A 19836-nucleotide genomic window follows, 5' to 3' on the forward strand; every position below is an offset into this window, starting at 1 on the left:
GATGCAGCGCCGCTGGTTGCTGGCTACAGTCATGTTCTGTGCCATTACAACTGCTTTATTGATTTTGTTTTTCATACGTTTATTAAAATGTGTTTTTCTTCATATTCGAACAAATACAATTGTTATTGACAGGAGCAAAGAGGGCGCTTATTAGCTTATTGTCAACCAAATATAGTCAATTCTGCATTGTCATTGGGTTTATAGAAAAGACGGTTGGACACGTTTAATATTGGCATTCTTGTTTCCAGACTAAAACAAGAAAGTGTTTTTTATGTAGCTTGTTTTGTTTTATTTAATTGAAGCAGAATTACAATTAATGGTGTTTGATACAGTAATGCAGTCATCGCTACTATTATTGCTCAAAAGTTTTTGAGAAATTTAACCGTAATCTTTTTAGTTGTATTTTTGTTGCTTTGCAATGCCTCTTGTTCTTTGAGCACTACCAAGTATTCCATACCAAGACCAAGTATTCATCATGTATGAGTTGAGCTTTCCTGGTCAGAATTGCATCAGGTATGTGAAATCTTTTCATAAAGCAGAGTGGAGGATGGATCTCAATTCCTGAAACCATTCTGTTCTCTGTTGGTCAATCAGGGAACTGCAGCTGTAGCTTCTGACTTCTGTGTGACATTAAAGCATCATATTCACTTTTTTGTGTATATGCTTGGTCAGTTGTGCAAGATGTTTAAAGAACATGCAATATATATATATATATATATATATATATATAACACAACCATAATAAATCTGTTACAAAGGGATGAATGTTATATTAGTTCGGGGTTGCGCTGTAATCTCTTGTGCTAGTGTCAGTTGTTAACACAAGGTGGCAACAAAGACCTTGAGTTTTCCATTCTGTTCGTGGTTTTTGCAAAGTCTACAAGGTTTTGTCATGTGATGTGACATCTGTGCTTCATCTGACAGCTCAGGCTGAGACGGATGTCTATAAACTCAGTTAAAACCTGAATCAGGTTTTATAGAATTTGCATTGCATTTAAGTGACCGAATCGCTATTAGCCAAAAGTACTGTTTTTTGCGGGCAATGAAAAGGAAGTAACATGTACTATTTTTAGTATTTAGTAGTATTTAGTATGCTATAGATGGTTTCATCTTAACAACATAAACAAACGGTACTGCTCATGCGCACTTTTGTGACCCTACCTTAACTTCCGGTACACATTCACAGACAATAGAGTGCCTGTAGATTATTTCTGATAACAATCAAAAGTCTTGGTCTTCTTAATGACCGCTCTCACAGATCTTTCACAAGCTCCGGGTGTCATGAATCTTCATGCTGAATCTGAAATCAGCTCATTAATTCAATCATTAGCATGCATATAAACTCTAAAGTCATTGGAGATTCAGTGCACTTCTCTTTCAATGCTAATAAGATTAAAATAAACTCCCTTGTTTGTTCCTGAGCTATTGAAACGTCTTCAGGTTACTTTGATCTCTGTGCTAATGATGATCATTTTAGAAGGACAATATTTATGAAAGACAGTCAGCAAGTTTCCATAGTGGCACCTGTATGTGCACAGTTGCATTCTGTAAATGTTTTCTTTCCACAAGCTGTCACACTGGATGAAGTAAAATTCTTTCAGCTTTTTTAAAAACTTGTTTTCCATTCTCTGTATTGTATTTAGTTTACCCCAAAATGAAATTATTTTGTTCCAAACCTCCATGACTGTCTTTCTTCTGGAGAACACAAAAGCTAATGTTAGCCAGAATATTTCTCACTCACATCATTCACTTTCATTGTATAGAAAACAAAAACAAAATTTCTCCTCTGGTGCTGTACAGAAGAAAGTCAAAGAGATTTGGATTTGAGACATGGATTGACAAACAAAATGGTATTTGTGAGCAGATTAGCCTTGTTTGTATTGCTTATCACAATCTACATTTTTTTGAGAACATGAACGTATACTCAACTCAACTCAACTTTGTTTATATAGTGCTTTTTACAATTTTCATTGTTACAAAGCAGCTGTACATGAGACATATTGACTATAAGCGAAACAATTAAAGTTATACCTGTAAAAACAAGAAAAAGGTAAAACACAGAAGACAGACATACCCACATACAAAACACGGACGCGCTGACACACGGACGCACACTCGCACAGACAAGCACGCACAGCGCACACACACACACACACACACACACACACACACACACGCATACACACACACAAACACACACATGTCTGGTTTACTATCCCCGTGGGGACAGTCCATAGGCGTAATGTTTTTTATACTGTACAAATATACTGTATATTCTGTATAAATACTGTATATTCTATCCCCTATCCCTAACCCTATCCCTAAACCTAAAGATCATAGAACACGTTTAGCATTTTTAGATTTTTTTAAAAATATTGTTCTGTACAATTTATTAGCTTTTTTGCCCATGGGGACCTCAATTTCGGTCCCCACGGTGACACGATTCCCCATGTGTTGGTGTGCATTCAGGTTTAGGTCCCTACCGGGATATACAAACATGAACGAACGCACGCACAATGAAAGCACACATTTAAGATAAAGGAGAGAGAAGCACAGGTCAAATATTAAACAGACTATAAATTCGTATATGCAATATTAATTAAGTAAAACTTTAAAATTTTAATTCTAAAGCAGCCCCCCCGGCCAGGCAAATAGTGCAAAACAGTATGCAAACGGTGGCGAGGAACCCAAAACTCCAATCGAGAAAAAAAACCTCAGTAGAACCCAGGCCCAACCAGGGGATTCCAGTTCCCCTCTGGCAAAAGCTGCTGCCTCTGCACAAGCTCGACAGTGCTTGCACAACAAGGCTAAATAAAAATAAATAAACTTACTAATAAGGTAAATTATAGTTTTAAGATTATCATTAATGATCTAATAGCATTTGAAATAATGTATAGTAATGTTTAAACTGGCTTAACATATTTTGAAGGTTGTGGAGAGAGTTTATGATATCTCTAAGCAGCTGGGTTTATTGGCATGTAAGATGAGTAACATCCATTTGATGTTGACCTCTGCCATGTTACGCTAGTAAGGATGTCTTGACATCAGACATGCCAGGCCTAATGAAATAATCTCATTCACGTGGAGCTACAAGCAGCGCTGGGGCTCTTGTCATTTTATTAATCATATTTGACCTCCAGTGTGATCTTGACCGGCTTAACAGACTCTCCAGACGCCACTGGATTCATTCATGTTTGAATAAATCAGTGTTAGCTCTGTTTTGAGGAGGTTAAAGATCAGACACCGTCCCTCTTCTAATTGGTGTCAAAAGTAAATGACAAGTATACAGTATGCTATTTTACATGAAATATAATCATTTTTAAAAGTGGTACATTTACATTTAGTCATTTAGCACAAATGAGGTAAACAATAGAAGCAATTGGAAGCATTAAAAGCATTGATGCAGTAAAACTGGTCTGGTTTTAGTGGCTTCTAGTGGTGAAGGATGTGAATTGCAACCAACGGCTCACTCCACCCCTCCCTTTCAAAGCACTACGGTGGCTGACACAGAACTAAGATGTCGTCACGCTTTGGCTATTTTCCCTGAAGGAGATAACGTATTTACAAAACACGCTCTGTAGGGGTGCGTTTCCCATAAGCATCGTTAGGCAACTATGGTCGCAAGTTCTGTCGTTCCAGCATAGTTCAATATGTGTTTCCTGAAACAATATTTCCAACGATCAATCGCAAGCAGCATCGCAAAGTTGCAGGGTTGGAACTACAGGCCTAGAGCTGTGGTTAGAAGCATAGTTCCTTTTTATTATGACATGTGGACTTGCATGCATCATGCTTTTGAGCAAACTAAGCAAGCAACATGCAGTGCATTCTATACCCATCTTTCGAAATATATACAAATTTAATGTTACATCTTTTAGTTTAAGAAAATACAAGCGCTATTTTTTGAAAAGCGCGCCTGAACTTACGTTCTCTAGGACCCTGGGGAATCCCTGGGCTGAGTGACGTAGGAGGAAACTTATGAATGAATGAAATATCGTGAAATAAAACAACAGATAACAAAAATAGGATAGCAAAAGTCGCCGTTAAATGCCGTGTATGTTACAGCAAGAATACATAAAAAACATTAATTCGATCTGAACGTATTTATTAGTGGACTTCATTACCACATCACCTGTATGGCGTCATCAACTAGATTGCTGAACCAACTTGGTTCAAACGATTGATCTCCGACAGGGTTACTATGGTTTCGGAAACAGTCATAACATCGTTAATTTCCCCAATGATGCATCGTACTATGGTGGTTAACCAGCGAGTTATGTCGTTGTTTGGGAAACGCACCCCTGTAGAGCAGTTTGTCTGTTTAGGGCTACTGTAGAAACAACACATAAGAGGACCGGCGGTGTATGTAGACAGAAATAGCTCAATCTAAGGTAATAAAAACATAACGGTTCATTATGTAAGGTCTTTATACACCTCTGAAGACACAGTATGCAGTATGTAAAGTATGTATATTATGTTGCATGTCTGTCCTCCAATAGATCCTCCAAAAAGATGACACACTGGATTTTTAGGACCTGTTCAAATCAAGAATGATGACTTTAATGAAAACTCAAGATATAAATAGGGCTGTCACGATTATGAAATTTGACTGACGATTAATTGTCTAATAAATCATTGCGATTATGACGATTAATTGTCTGTTTTAGGGCTTTGACGATTATGGATTATTAAATAATATTAAATTGTACTGCAGGTAATTTGTATGGTATATGCTTTAGTTTTTTTTTTAAGTGATTGTGTTATGCTGGTACATTTTATAAGTATTACCATGCTTTAGTTACAATATGTACACTAAAATATGCAATATGCAGGCACTACAGCTCCCCCTAGTGTCTTCTATAGAGATGTGCAATAATTGCGATGATCCGAAACCATCGCGATGAGGTCAAACAATCGCGATGAGACGATTATTTAATAATCGTGACAGTCCTAGATATAAAACAGTGTCTGTTAAATTTCAAGAACCGGGGAAATAAGAAGCACAGATGAAATTACCCAATACCTCCCCCCCACCCTTCCTGTGGTGCACATCCACTGATGTATTTACAAGCGACCGTACTTGTCTGCTGCTGGGAGAGACGGGTTTATTTAATAACCAGCATCATGTGCTCTCAGTGTTGTCTGTTGGTACAGCTGACGGGTGAGTCTCACCTCCCCTCCCTCACACACTCTCACCCCCGGCAAACACATACTCTCCCAAACCCTCCAGTCTCTGTGATCGCACCGAAGCGCTGGCTGAATTCACCAGAGGAGAGACTCCGGGCTGAGCAGGACATGTTTTTTATTCTGGATTGAATTCGAGGTACTCGTATCTTCCCATCTCATCACGTTCCCGGTCGCCTTCACTGGAACTTGCAAGCGGCAGGAAAGTGCCACTTTGGTTTTTGGTAATGACTCAGCCGGGGGGCAGCCAGGACACGTTGGCGGTTCCCCCCAAACAGCTGCTTCACGGAGACCATGTAGGTTTGAACGAGGACCTGGTGAGAATCCTGAGAGAGAATCTGCTTCAGCAGGAGCGACCTCGACGTGCCAGGGGCGGCAGATCTCCATCCTCCATGTCTCCCAGGCTGTCGCCGACCACCCTGTCACCACGCAACTCCCCCAGGCTACTGCGTCGCATGCTGCTTAATAACAACACCCACAAGCAGCGGCGCTTCACTGTGGCGCACACTTGGTAAGGGTTTAGGTAACACGCGTTCTGTTCTGACTGTTGTACCTGCATTTTGCACATTTACAATCAACTGACACGTCGGAAAATGTTAAGAGACAGTACCTGGAAAGGTTTTTGTGTACATTTTTGACAGCAGCTTTCTTTCTCTCATTGCCATAGTTACATATATCCCTAAAGTAAATGTTGATTCAGTTTCAGACCACATAATATTTTTTCGAATGTTTGGTGATTGAGTGTTTAGTTTTTAGTTCTTTGCGATGTACCACACATTTTTCGTATTTGATGACTTTTACAGTTGTTGTTGTTTTCACCTTGTTTCTTTGTCATGTGTTTAACATTATTCTGGTGATCTGAGTTGTCAATTGGTTTTGAGGGTTGTGGTGTACACGGGTGTTCATGCGTTTTTAATTCGACACAAATCCACCTGCAGGAAAAAGATCATACGGTGCTGTCACTGTTGATGCTGTTGTCTCGTGGGACCTGCTGTTCCAGTATAATCATCCTCCATTTATCAAAGAAATCATGCATTTATTTGCTCAGGGATCAATAGCGGCCTTAGCTGAAGCATACTTTATATGCGTTCATCCTTCAGTTGTTATTTGCTTTTCCTGACACGCTCCGTAGGGATGTGAATTTGATTCAGATTTCAAGTTCCCATTTGTAGTTTTTAGCTGTTGTGTTAATAGTTCAGTGTGTTCAATATGCTCAATTTTCATCGGACGAAGAATGTAGATGTGTAACTACTTTTTAAAGTGATACTTCCCCCCCAAAATTTTAATTCTGTGATCATTTCCTCACCACCGAGTTGTTCCAAATGTGTATAAATGTCTTTGTTCTGATGAACACAGAAAAAGATATTTGGAAGAATGCTTATATCCAAGCAGATCTTACCCCCCATTGACTCCCATAGTAGGAAAAATGACTTTATTCTGGGCACTTTTGACTACCATTGTATTTTTATCCTGTATTTATCCTACTATGGGAGTCAATGGGGGGCAAAATCTGTTTGGTTATAAGCATTCTTCCAAATATCTTTCTCTGTGTTCATCAGAACAAAGAAATGCATACAGATTTGGAACAACTCGAAGGTGAGGAAATGATGACAGAATTTTCCTTTTTGGGTGAAGTATCCCTTTAATGAAAAGTAATTTAGTTCCAGTAACTTTGCTTAGTTCTCTGTTTTCCACTTCAGTCTTGTTCTATAAAGTGTTTTTCATTGTTCTCTCTCTGAGTGCTTTATAAGTCTTTTACTCTGATGTTATTTTTAGATGCTTAACCTGCAAAGGTTTACAGCGCACTACCCGCTGGTTGTGATGGCAGGTTAAAGAGGTGGCATTAATGTACTCTTAGGGCGGTTTCACATTAGCACTTTTGGTGCGCACCTGGGTTCGATTAACGTCAGAGACAGCGCTGACGTCTTAAGAGCATTTGCAGTACATTCATAAGACAGACGAAAGTGCCGTTATGTACTGAAGCTTTGGAAACAAAACTAACGGTTCAAAAACATAAATGTATAAAAGTGAAGCAAGCAATGTTATGCATTTTGCCGCCTTCTCCTGCGTCTTCGTTACAAGCGACAGGGTAAACAGCTGCAGGACGGTTCGGCCCCCATGAAAATAATATGAATGCAGTCCAGCAGGGGGAGGGAGGAGCAATCGAACTAAATGTGAAACCAACCTAAATGAGAAATCTAAATGCAAATGAAGCATACTTTAAATCTGCTTATACATTAAACATGACTGCATTTTTTGTGTTGTTTTTAGCATGTTGGTGTGCAGTATTACAGCAGTTTCATCCTCAGCAATACACAGTGAAATCAAAGGGTTCAGAGACTCCAGTTAAAGCGAGCTTTGGACTTCCCACTCGTACGGAGAGGAAAAAGACTTTGTTCTTTTGAAACAGTGCATATGTTTGTGTGTGATGTTGATCACAGAATCAATCACATTTCCCCCTTCACCGCTGCTCTTTGAACCCTTCACACGTCTTCTGATGCCGCGTAAGATAGTGTTTGATGTTTAACTTTGCAGATGGAGGGCATGAAAAATGAATATGTCTCATGAGAGAGTACTAGTCGAAAGCACCGGATTCCCCTTTTTCTCTAATTTGGAGATTGTAGTTCAGGGGCGGACCGGCCATCTGGCGTTCCGGGCGTTTTCCCGGTGGGCCGCTAACGTATGGGGCCGGAACGGACGCTTGGGCCACTCAGACGGACGTATTATAAATGCGAATGCACGTAACGGGAATGCAGAAGACACGTATGCATGCCACCCCCCCTGGTTGTGATCATGCAGATTATTACCCTCTTTATCTCATAGAACATTGATTTTTCTGATCTGGCCCCTTTTAAGTCAGATACAGGATGGTTTAAAAATGTATATTTTTTTGAGTACAGCTATCACAATATTCCGCTATTGACAATAATTGATTATCAGTTTTGTGTTTTAATATTACACATACGAAATGGTTGTAAATAACTATAAATCAATTGTTTAAATAGCGTACAGTTTGAAGCGTGTCAATAAAGTAAGCTTTAAGCAGAGCCAGACAGAATCCACTAGCTCTTCTGTTTGTATAAACACTCCTGAGCTGAGGTCAGAAAGCAGTAGTTCGTGTCAGTTGTGTTCTCAGGTGCCTCAACAAGTCCAAGCAAACAAGAAAATCTGCCCACGCGTTCGGTACGCAAACACCACAAGGCGTATTGCCATGACTTTACAACCACCATCTGATATTATCTCGCTTGTAAAACCTTCCGCCACTGACCACAACACAATACACCAGCTCTTCAACTCAGATAAAAGCTCTCAGGTTCTCAATGATAGGCTTGGCTGATGTAGTGTGAGTGTGTATTTTCATTAAAATTAAATCACATTTGCTTGTTAAGAGCACATATAATGTAAGAGGACATTTGGTTGGCGGGGTCTGGATGACTCAGGCATGCGTTGAGAGGCGTGTAGTATTACACAGGACATCTACCACGTTCTGCTGACTGTATTATGAAAACACATCTTAAAAGCACATTTTATACCACTTGTGAATTATTGACCACAAAAGAAACCTGAAGCGGTTCTTTTATTTTAAAGCACCTTTGAATAACTTTGCATGGGCAAAGCACCAATTACATTTTCTCCAGGTCTTCATTTTTAGAGAAATGTTCTGAGTTTATGTATACAGTATGCAATCCTGTTTGATTTGTTCTTATATTGCCTGTAAAGCATCAAAGACTGATGAAAACAGACTGTTGCATGACCAGAAATGTTGACAGAGTGATCTCGGATTGCCTCTGTGGTATATCTGCACATTTCATACATAAGAAATAGAGATGTTCATGCTGAGCAGATATTAAGAGAGAGGGGCAATACACATGTGTACACTGTGTTTGTCAATTACTAATAGTTAAAATTTTGACCTGAACTTAGAATAAACATAATGTTAGCTTCTAGGGTTTGGCCGATAGACGTTGCCATCGTCCATCGCCAATGGCTGACAGGCATGACGATATTGAGCCGGCATCGGAATTCCAACAATTGTTTCACTTTCATCACGTGTCTCTGTGCTACGGGCTACAAATTGTGTTGTAACAAGGCTAAGGGGCATATAAGCTCGCACTGTACAGATCAGACCCGCCTCACTTTTTAACTGTGGAGCCCATGCTGTTTAGAAGACACGCAGTTTGCACAGACCCGCCTGACTCCATAACTGTATAGAGAAGACGCCTGTCTGCACAGCTCGTGTGTATAAAGAAGATGCGTGTCTGCGCAACTCACGCTGTATACGGTTTCAAAGTGACAATATAAACAAACTTTACTGTGGATGTGCGCGTTCGTGGGCTGCAGTTAACTTCCGGTACACATTCACAAACAATAGAGTGCCTGTAGAATATTTCTGATAACAAGCAAAAGAAACTGTGAAGAACCGTTACTTGGCTAAACTTGTCTCTACAATAAATTTAGACTCCGGTACCAAGCTCAACCGCTAGATGTCAGGTAACATGCTATGTCATGCATTCTGACTTCTTTACACTGTTAAACGTACTAGCTTCTCAAGCTTAACATGGTCAACTTGTCAAAAAACGAGTTGAACGTATAACGTAGTATGTCTGTGCTCGATTCACTACGCCAGGGTTCGTACTGGTTTCGTTTTTTTCTAACATGGATTCCCGTTTCGTAACAAGGGTTCTTAGTCCCACATTGGACAATTCTCCCGGAAAAGCACACCCACGTGTCATTCAGTGAGCGAAAGAGCACGCCCACACGCGAGCGTGAGAGAAAGAGCACAACCACGCGTCATCCAGTGAGCGAAAGAGCACGCCCACGCGTCATCCAGTGAGCGAAAGAGCACGCCCACGCGCGAGCGTGAGAGAAAGAGCACAACCACGCGTTATCCAGTGAGCGAAAGAGCACAACCACGCGCGAGCATGAGAGAAAGAGCACATCAAACAGCCAACGTGAGAAAGAGCACGCCCATCAATGTCGCTTCACTCGGTTGACGGAAGTTTAGCCGTGTTTGTTTGCTCACTGAATTTCGGTGATGAATGTAATATAAACTGTGGATATAGCGCTGGATTTTGAGATCGTTTGAGACTGATAGATGGAACGGTCCCAGCACTAAAAGATGCCTGACATTAGGGGTGTGACGATACACTCAGCTCACGATTCGGTACATATCTCGATGCTGGGTTCACGATACGATACACATCTCAATATTTTGAACAAAATTAAAAAATGAAACTGAAATTCAAATGACATTTATTTTAAAAATATTAACAATTTCAGCAACTTTTTTTGTTGCACATACAACTTAATAAAGAATTTTAACATTTTAAGGCTTAACTGAACCTTCTGTACTGCAGGTTTGTCACTGAGTGTCAATTTTGACAGCAAATATTAATTTAAGTTTAGTCATAATCTTTTGACTAAAATGCAATTTAGTTTTAGTCATATTTTAGTCATCCCCATCATTTTAGTTTTAGTCGACAAAATCTACATTATATTTAGTCTACTAAATTTGACTAAAAACTAAAACTAAAAACTATCTGGTTTTAAATGGTGTAATTAAATGTTCCATACAAAGATTTAACTGTTTTGACATAATTTACTTTACCTTAGAATTAAAATAAACCAGGTCATTACCTTTATTTTTCAGAAAAGTTGAGTAACTACTGGATATGCATTGTTACAACACAGAGAATATTAGACCATGAACGACATGTAGCAGTTCATTCAGTCTCATTTTGACTCAATTGACTCGTTCGTTCAGTGAAGGGCGTGTTCATTCAGTATATTCAACCAATGAAACGCTCTGACAGAGCTCACACTCAAACGCTATTGGCTCGTGTCTCTTTGAAGCTGCGCTGTCTTTGCTTGAGACAGTAATGAATGAGAAATATCTTTCAGAAAGACATATTACATAAACTGCATTACATTTCTTCAATCATGCAGATCACATACTTGTTTTTTAGCATATCATTCGATCTTTTAATATACAGTACGACTCACTTCATCGCTTCTCTGATCGGAACAGCGCTGATTTCTTTTGGCTTACTTTATGTTGCATATCACGTTATGCAGCAGCTCACGTTAGCGGATAAATTAACATTGGCATTTAAAAACGTTTGTGCTCTCCTTTGTAATGAGTTTCGGGGTGACTCGCCTGCAGTCACGCTTCAAGTTTGCTGTGTTTTACCGGCGATTGTGAAGGAAAATATGACGCTTTGTAAATCACGTGGAGACACAGATTGTGTCTTGTGCTTCCACTTCTCTCAGAGACCACCGCTCTCTCTACCGCATATGTGAGATAAGCACACGTGACGCAGAGTAGAGTAGGTAGCGCAGAGTAGGTAGCGTTTTGACCGCTCAACGAATAGAATTAAACATACATACATCTCTCTTCGATGCGCATCGTTACATTTTTGCATCGCGAAATATCGAAGTACGAAGTATCGCTACACCCCTACCTGACATAAATCGCCTCCAGGCGGTCGTATTTTTCCGGAAATAATCGTACAGCTGTATCTGTCTTTTATAAATTTGATAAAACTAAATACTACTGTATAGGTACTCAAGATTAATATGAGATTGGCAGAAACTGCGTGTTACCTCATCTTTAAATGTGACCAAACTACAGGACCCATTTAACAAATTGTTTATTTAATAAAATGAACATACAACAAAATTCAACAAAACGTTTATTTAATACAATTATTGTGCAGTAAAATAATAATACAAATGAATAATAACATAAAATAAATAAAATATAAAGTTATATTATTAGTCACTAGCCAAACACAAACCGGAAGTTAACTGGGGGTCAGGCGCGCAGGTGCGATGAAATGGTCTATAAAGAAGACACGTGTCTGCGCAGCTCGCGTTGTATAGAAGACACGCCTCACTTTATAACTTTTTTTATTGAATATAACACCAGAATAACGATACAATCAAGCCTCACTTTATAACTGTGAAGCTCTCGCTGTACAGATGACACACGCCTGAATTTATAACTGCCCAGCTCGCGCTGTATAAAGATGTATCTCAGACGCTCGTGCCTAGACACGCCTTTATAACGCCGTAGGGCAATGTCAACGTCCATCGCGATGGTTCACTGTAGAGATCCTCCGATGCCAATTTGGTAGACATCACCCAATCACCCAACCCTCTCCGGTACCTCAGAGATGAAGTATTGTTGTATGCAAACCCCGGAAGCAAGTTAGCATTTTAGGACTTCCGGTTCCATCGCCCCAAAGTCTGTTTTTTAATGGGTTTTTGGTAAATCGTCTGAAAATAAGGTCTGTGGTTAACAAAACCTCTACATATTTTCACGTTTTATTCTATGACGTAAAACACACCAATTATAACCCGCTTGTGATTTGTTTAAAGCCTTATTGTGTCTTAAAAACGGCGGTTGCTAACAAGTTGCTAAAAGCGACTACTTCCTTTGGCGGGGATGTTAGACGTCATCGCGCATATAAATCTCACAAATAATGCAACATAGGCACAAATCTCTTAAAACGTAGATGCGGATTCATTCACGGAGTAATTACTTACCAGGGAACACGTTTTTAATAAAGTTTGAAAGAGTTGTCGGAGGCATGGTGGTGGTGACGTTGATATCGAGCGACCTTAATTGTAGTCTGTTTATAGCATCGTGTTAGCTTTTTACTTCTGCCGATTGTATTTCGGCTTCAAAGGGAACAAATGTTGTGTTCATTTGTAAGGATGATCAAGATAGACAAAACATGTAAACATCATAAACCTTTGTTAATCACAGAGCTTATTTTTTGTGATCTTCCAAAAGTCTATGGGGAAAAATGCATAGGCTTTCTGTCGAGGGAACCAGCACGGCGCTTCCGGGTTAGCCTACAAAAATACGTCATCTCTGAGGTACTGGATTAGCTTCTGTTGGTGTGGATGTTAATATTGCTATCATTGATTTGCTGTCAAAAAATGCTCAAAATATCTGATGCGGCCCTCAGTTGGCACATCACTCATGCTGTCAGTGAAGCACTTACAGTATTTAGATCTGTTCTTCTAGAGTCAACATGAATTTGCATTCACAACCCATCTCGCTTCCATAATCTGACATGTTTCACAATGAAACGAGATATTTATTGTGGAAAAAACTAGTGCAGGATTTTATTGTATCCTTTGGGATTTCGCAGCATTCTGAAATGCAGGCATTCATGTCAGAATTGTGTTTGGAGGATCGTGGTTGAAATGTTATGTTAGTGTTTCACAGACAGAGGGTGATGCCATTTTGATGACAGTTCATAAAGACGAATGTTATCAGATTCATTCAGAATTATAAAAACAACGTGTATTAAATAGTTAACACGTTTCATTTTAATTTCATCTTGACTTTAAATGCACTTCATACAGTTTATTTTTCCTTTAATGAGTTAAAGCACTAGTTGATAATCCTTGATATCATACATTTTCTGTTGTCGATCCGGGCGTCTGATTCAAGCTAGACCAATATTAAAACACGGCAGCTCTCTAATGGGCACGGGTTCAGTTTATTTAGCTCCAGTTAAGCATCCGCAGAGGTGCACAGGGAGTGAGATAAAGGCTAGGTGCAGTTTTATCACGTTTAAATAGCCAGGAGAGAAAGCGTGATCTTTTGAGCTATCGCACTCCAGCCTGCTTCATTTTAATATGAAAGTGGCCAGCTGCAGCCCGCGTCGTATCCCATCTCCCACTGCACCAGCGGTCTGAATGGAGCCGCATCCCGTCATTCACACCTTCCCGCTGCTGCTCGCTTGATAGTCACCCTCATTAGTATTCCCCACGTCAGCACTACCTGCAGAACACGCTTGCTTTATGCGTGCCATTGAGCTGTGATGTGTCTCCACAGTGACCATTGTGCTATTATTATTATGACGCATTTATTTATTTGGCCGCGCTTTGTGCAGAAGACGTCTTTGGCATTTATTTCCTAGGCAACCGAGTTTTCCAGGAAAGCCTCTTTCGCCAGAGGTCCTAATAGCCAAGCACGCTCTCTGCACTTTAATGGCCCGGCCGCAGCCGGCTGGAAGAGGGTTCATAAATGCGTTCCTGAATCGATCGGCCTGCGGTGATGTCATCAGCGCTCTTCAGCAAAAACAGTGAACTTGGAGCAATGAGATAAACTCGCCTCCAGCCATGTGAGAAGGCCAATATTTACTGTCTGCTAAGCAAATGTGCGGCATTGCCGAGTTTTTCCTAAATATTGTTTGGGGCTTGTACAGTATATATAATAGTGTTGTGAGTGAATATTCTAGATGTCCAATAACAGTCAGAAATATATAAAATAAAACATTACAAATTTCAAAGTCGTTCATAATACAGATATTATGAAGAATACTCCTTAGTTTGCCTTTCAGTATAATGTTCCGTTTACACACGAAGAGCACACACGCTTGAATTGCATGTGCGTGTTGTGTAAACATGCTACAGGTAAACTCGCCTAAACTAATAGAGGAAACATTTCCAATGTGTGCTTTTAACCTGTTAAAGCCTGGAGTCGTTTCAATCTGTTCTGTTAATGCTCTTCACAGGGATAGTTCGCTCAAAAATACAAATTATTTTATCATTAATTCACCTTCGTGTCATTTGAAACTTGTATGACTTTCTTTTTTCTGCAGAACACGATATTTTGAAGAGTTTTAACAACCAAACAACACTGAACTCCATTGACTTCCATTGTATATACACAAAACCACTGGAACATTTCTCAAAATATCTTCTTTTTTGTTCTGCAGAAGAAAGAAAGTCATACAGGTTTGGACAACATTAGGGTACATTTTTGGGTAAACTATCCCTCTAATACGCAAATCTGTTCACATGGATACTGGGTGGATCTGTAGAATGTTTCTGAAATATTAGTTGATTTTGTTTGTATGTGACAACAGCGAACTCGCTGGAAAACAGTCAAATATCCTCTGATAAAATACAATCACCTTTTTAGACACGCACGCACACACACGCACAGCACGCACGCACGCACACACACACACACAGGTGCAGTCATTATAATGACTTTCCATAAGCGTAATGGTTTTTATACTGAGCTAATGATATTTTTTATTCCCCAAAGCTAACCCTTCCTGAAAACGCTCAGCATTTTTTATAAAAATTGTTTTGTTAATTTAGCCATTTGAATTATGGGAAGCCTCAAGACATTATGAGTCCTCATAATGTAGGCAAGAAAAGTACACACACACACTTAAAGAGTCAAACTTTTGTTTTATTACTAACAACACAAATAACACAGATGTGTTTATCTCATCCCTTTTCACCCTGTTGTCTGTAATTCTGCATGGTTGTGATTCTTTTTGACCACTAGGGGGATGCAGTCTGCAGCAGAAGTGCTGCTGTGTACTCTGGCCAGAATACTGTTCGTCTCAGTCTTAGAATCGTCATAGAGCTGTGATGGAGTGTTCACTGTCGTTCTGATGCTTCGTACATTCATTGGTCCACTCATCCTGATGAAACGAAGACATGACGTGGTCGGATTGTGCCCCCTAAATCTATCCTGTTTCCTCTGTACTTTTAGAGAGCGGAATTATTAGGACATGAAAGTGAATTTGTATGCATCGGTAGAGGTGAAGTCGTGCGTGGGCTTTCTGTCTAGATAAAGTGCTCTGTTAAAAGCAGGTCGGACACGGAGGCCCTCATTAAAAAATGAGCCCAAAATAAATGGGACTCGAGGAAGGACCGTCTGCTGATGTTTGAAAAGAATAGCTCACGTGACGAATGTTATATCATAAGTTTGATGGCATACAGAGTCCAATGACAAGCTGTTGAATGTCAGTAGACTGGAGAGGTTTTCATATGGATAGTAAATGGTGTTTGTCATTCTGCTGATTTTATTTTATTTTTGTTGATTTTACACGCTGTTTGCTCTAGCTTGACTAATTATGTGTTAGTTCAACATACATAAGCAAACAGCCTCACCTCCATTTACCCTGAACTGTTACGTCAATACGTAAAGCGAGTGACTTTATGGATTGCGCAAACTTTTGTGTGTCTGGATATACAGGATGTGGGTTATTGTTATATATACTCGCATATCAGTCAAACTTGAAATGTCTAGTCGTCAATTTGCCATCCATTATGAAATAGCGATTGATCTTCAATAATAAATGGTGATTATGTCAAATACGTGAAGATGTGTCACTGTTAAAGCGTGTTTAGTGTTTTGTTTGTTGCTATGGAGTTTTTCACATGAGTGAGTGTTTGTAATAACATATTTGGCACAGAGTATGTTTTAATAGTGTGCGTTGTCAAGATACCACGCTTTATTTGCAATTTGACCCACGGTTCATCTCTCCTATCGTAAAGGCTGTAAGATCATCCTTCTAGACAAACAAATACTTGCTCACACATGGTGCAGTCTGTCAACAATTAAAAATGTGTCATGTGAAAAGTCATGTGACGTTTACACTATAAACGTTTCATAGAAACTGCGTCTTTGAACTGCCATTGGGTCTGGAAGCTCATTTTGGTAGTCATCAAATAACGGGACTCGGTTTTGGTTGCTTTAGAAGCGGCCCAACCACAATCTGCATTACGCTTTAAAAGATGTACAGCTTTATTTGTGAGAACTGGGTGCAAGGTTTATTGTCACAGTGTGGTGGTTAGGATGCTCAAATGAATGTCACAGTCTGTGGATTAGCTTTGATCTGACTCGCTCGTGGCATCCGGCCTGACTTATATGACATTGCTTTGCTTTTATAAAGTTTATTATATACACCTAAGTGGCCGTTTTTGATGTTGGTGGAAACCAATCTACATTACAAAGCTTGAAATCATAGTCAGCATGGTGGATAATATATGCATTGTTACACATTACAATGTGTTTGTAGTTAGTCACAGGCTTGCATCACTTTGAGACAGTAAAATTTAAAAGCGTTCCAGCTGTATTTGGTTTTATCTTTTGGGATAAGCCAAAAATCTTTTCTTTATTTTTGACTGTCAATTTTATATTGTTAAAATACATACTTAATTTTGTTTAACTTGCTAAATTTACAGTATTGTATTTTTTTATGAAAGCTATAGAGCATTAAAGGCTGACTTATATTGTAAATAACTAACAACTGGCATTAATAATATTGTATTAATAATAATATTCATATATATATATACAGTATATAGAAATGAAAACCCAATTTTGACCAAAAACTGACTTTCAACTTATTCTTTGATATTCCTGAAAATGTCCCTGCGCGACATCTGACGGGTTTTCCCAGACCGCATCACATATGCTTTTGTTCATATAATTTACACATTCATAAATACTCTTATCTACATGCTGTACCTACATCAATGTTTTTGCTAATAGCAGTAAATTAATGATCATGACAGAAAGACAGTACTGTACTGTTTTTTAACTGTGAGCAGCGTGCACCTGAAGAAGTTTAACCAGAGGAAATTATTTATGATTAATTGGCTATAATATATTGGGCTAAATTTGATTATCGGCCGATAACATTAAAAATGACCATTTAATCGACCCATACCGATAATTTATCGTGCATACCAAATATATATGCATATTTGATGCTATAGGCCATCCTATATACTGTATATAGACCCCTTTGCACCGACGTCACGATTACGTCACGGCATTAGCTGGAGGCAAAACAAGGAGAAAACTGAAGGCGGCCAATACAAACCAGCACAGAGTCGGCTACATAGTGAATTTAAAATATCATCTTGCTGTGTTCTTAAGTGCCAGAATCGACAGATTACAGACTCTAATCTGATATTTTAACACATACCTGCTGCAATTGCCAGAAAAAACGACGACAGTTGTAGTTAAACAATAAAACGAGCGGACCAGTAGAAATGATCATCAAAAATGCTGCCGTTTTCACCGTACACTTTATATCACTTAAAGTTAAATAAACTTGTGTCTTTTGTTGGTATGGATTATGGTTTGGGTATGTGTCTAAAAACTTCTCATGTTTGCCCACCTAATCACAACATGGGGAACAAGTTAAGATTTTTTTCACGTATTAGCGCATATATAAGCGAACTTTGTTAGCAGTTAGCCAACGACCGGAGACTAAACATAAAGGAAACTGTTTGCCTGGACTTGTTGCAGAAAGTCTGTGCCAGTCTGCAGATTTGATCAGTTAGTGTGTTTCTATCTGAAACATTCAAAAAGTCTGCAAGTGTATGATTTTTTTAGGTCTTTTAGTGTATTCCAGATCGGATTTTCTTCAGTCATGGTCAAAAAAACATGCTATCAAAACATAACGTTTGTAAAGCGGCCAGGGGAATCTTTCTGCCTCCAGCTATGCTCCGACCACAAAAACGCGTCACAATGTTTACTAACAAAAAATGGGCCTATAGGATGACCTATAGCATTAAATATGCTTATAAAAAATGCTTATTAAATATGATAAATTCGTATCATTGATTCGTTTTTGCAAAATGTTGCAGTGATGAAAAATGTAAAACAATGAAATGTAATTTTGCAAAGGCTCATGTCAGATGTGTTTTCAGTGAATATCGCATCAGCTTTGCTGGTTTCCGGACACCCGGTGAGAAGTGTTTTCTGACGCTTGCCACTGTTCCTCACGTCCACATGTCGTGGCTCATTACGATCTCACACACTCACCTTTGAGACGTTATTGCACCCTTAGTGTGAAAATCTGATTTTTTAAATTGGCCCTGGCAGAGTATGAAAAGGCTATTAAAGCGACCAAACCGTGTCTGGAAAGTCGTTTCAATCTTCCCAGTGATCTTTGTTTTTCTAGCGCTGTCGTGCGAGGACGGATTAGTCCCCCCACCTCCCTTCGTGTGCGAGGCAGCCAGGAGACGGACAGAGAGGGAATGTGTGAGGGAATTACTGGGAGCGGCCGGGATGCCTGAAGTGGGATTGACGCAGGCAGAGACGCTCGATGACGTGGGGAGCGAGCCACAGGGTTTTGGGCTCTTAAACCGCCACCACGCTTCCATCTGTCTCTACTTTCACAACAACTGACTGTTTTTTATCCCCCTCCCTTCACACTACCGCTACCAATTCTCTCTACCTGCTGAGTCCAAACCTATTGTGTGTTTATCTTTATTTCACCCGCGTGGAATGAGGTATTTATTTGTTCTAAATGATATGCCTCGAAAACGTTTTTGCTTTGAAATATCAAAGCGTTGACAGTCAGCACATAAGTGTACACTTAAGATTTTAGGAGTCACTTGGTGATATTTGCTGATATTATACTGCATTTCTTGACATGTTATGTGTGCTTAAGGAAATGCTGTTGGGTTTACTAGCCGGGCGTGACGGAGACACACGTATGTAAGCGTGCATGAACATGCACATAGAGGTACGCACAACTGCTGTTGCACATGTACTGATGTCCCAACATTTCAGGATTTTCATTCACCGGAGTCTATTTTCAGTCATTCTGCTGTCGAAATGCTTCTGAATTAAATGAATTGCTGTGTAAAGTCTGCTGAAGTGGAAAACAGACATGACATGAGTGTTCTGGGTGTTTTAAACACGATACTTTGTTTTACGACCCACTGTCAAAGAAGTCCAGCACACGTATGGCAAAATGATTGAAGTTTTAAAGAGCAGATTTCTAAGTTTGTGTTTTCTTGGATTTCCCTCTGGCACTGCGACGTATTAAAACTTCTGAAAATTGCTTTCTTTTTTTAACGAGCATT

The 19836-nt window shown here is 39.5% G+C and overlaps 1 protein-coding gene across 8 annotated transcripts in view; it reads left to right on the plus strand.

Annotated features, from left to right (window-relative positions):
• The window catches only part of LOC130546116 (cAMP-specific 3',5'-cyclic phosphodiesterase 4D-like), a 136283-nt gene that overhangs the window by 51837 nt on the left and 64610 nt on the right, over positions 1-19836 (plus strand). The window contains exon 1 of one of the 8 annotated variants that reach the window (XM_057321204.1): positions 5378-5692. The exons of 6 other annotated variants lie outside the window; for them this stretch is intronic. In XM_057321204.1, the coding sequence (XP_057177187.1) occupies positions 5409-5692 (284 nt within the window). In that variant the 5' untranslated portion in view covers positions 5378-5408. Of the gene's footprint in view, positions 1-5377; positions 5693-19836 lie in introns of those variants that run through there. One more of the 8 variants, XM_057321208.1, reaches the window with a different exon arrangement.

This window comes from Triplophysa rosa, linkage group LG22, assembly GCF_024868665.1.
Source record: "Triplophysa rosa linkage group LG22, Trosa_1v2, whole genome shotgun sequence".
Taxonomy (NCBI): Eukaryota; Metazoa; Chordata; class Actinopteri; order Cypriniformes; family Nemacheilidae; genus Triplophysa; species Triplophysa rosa.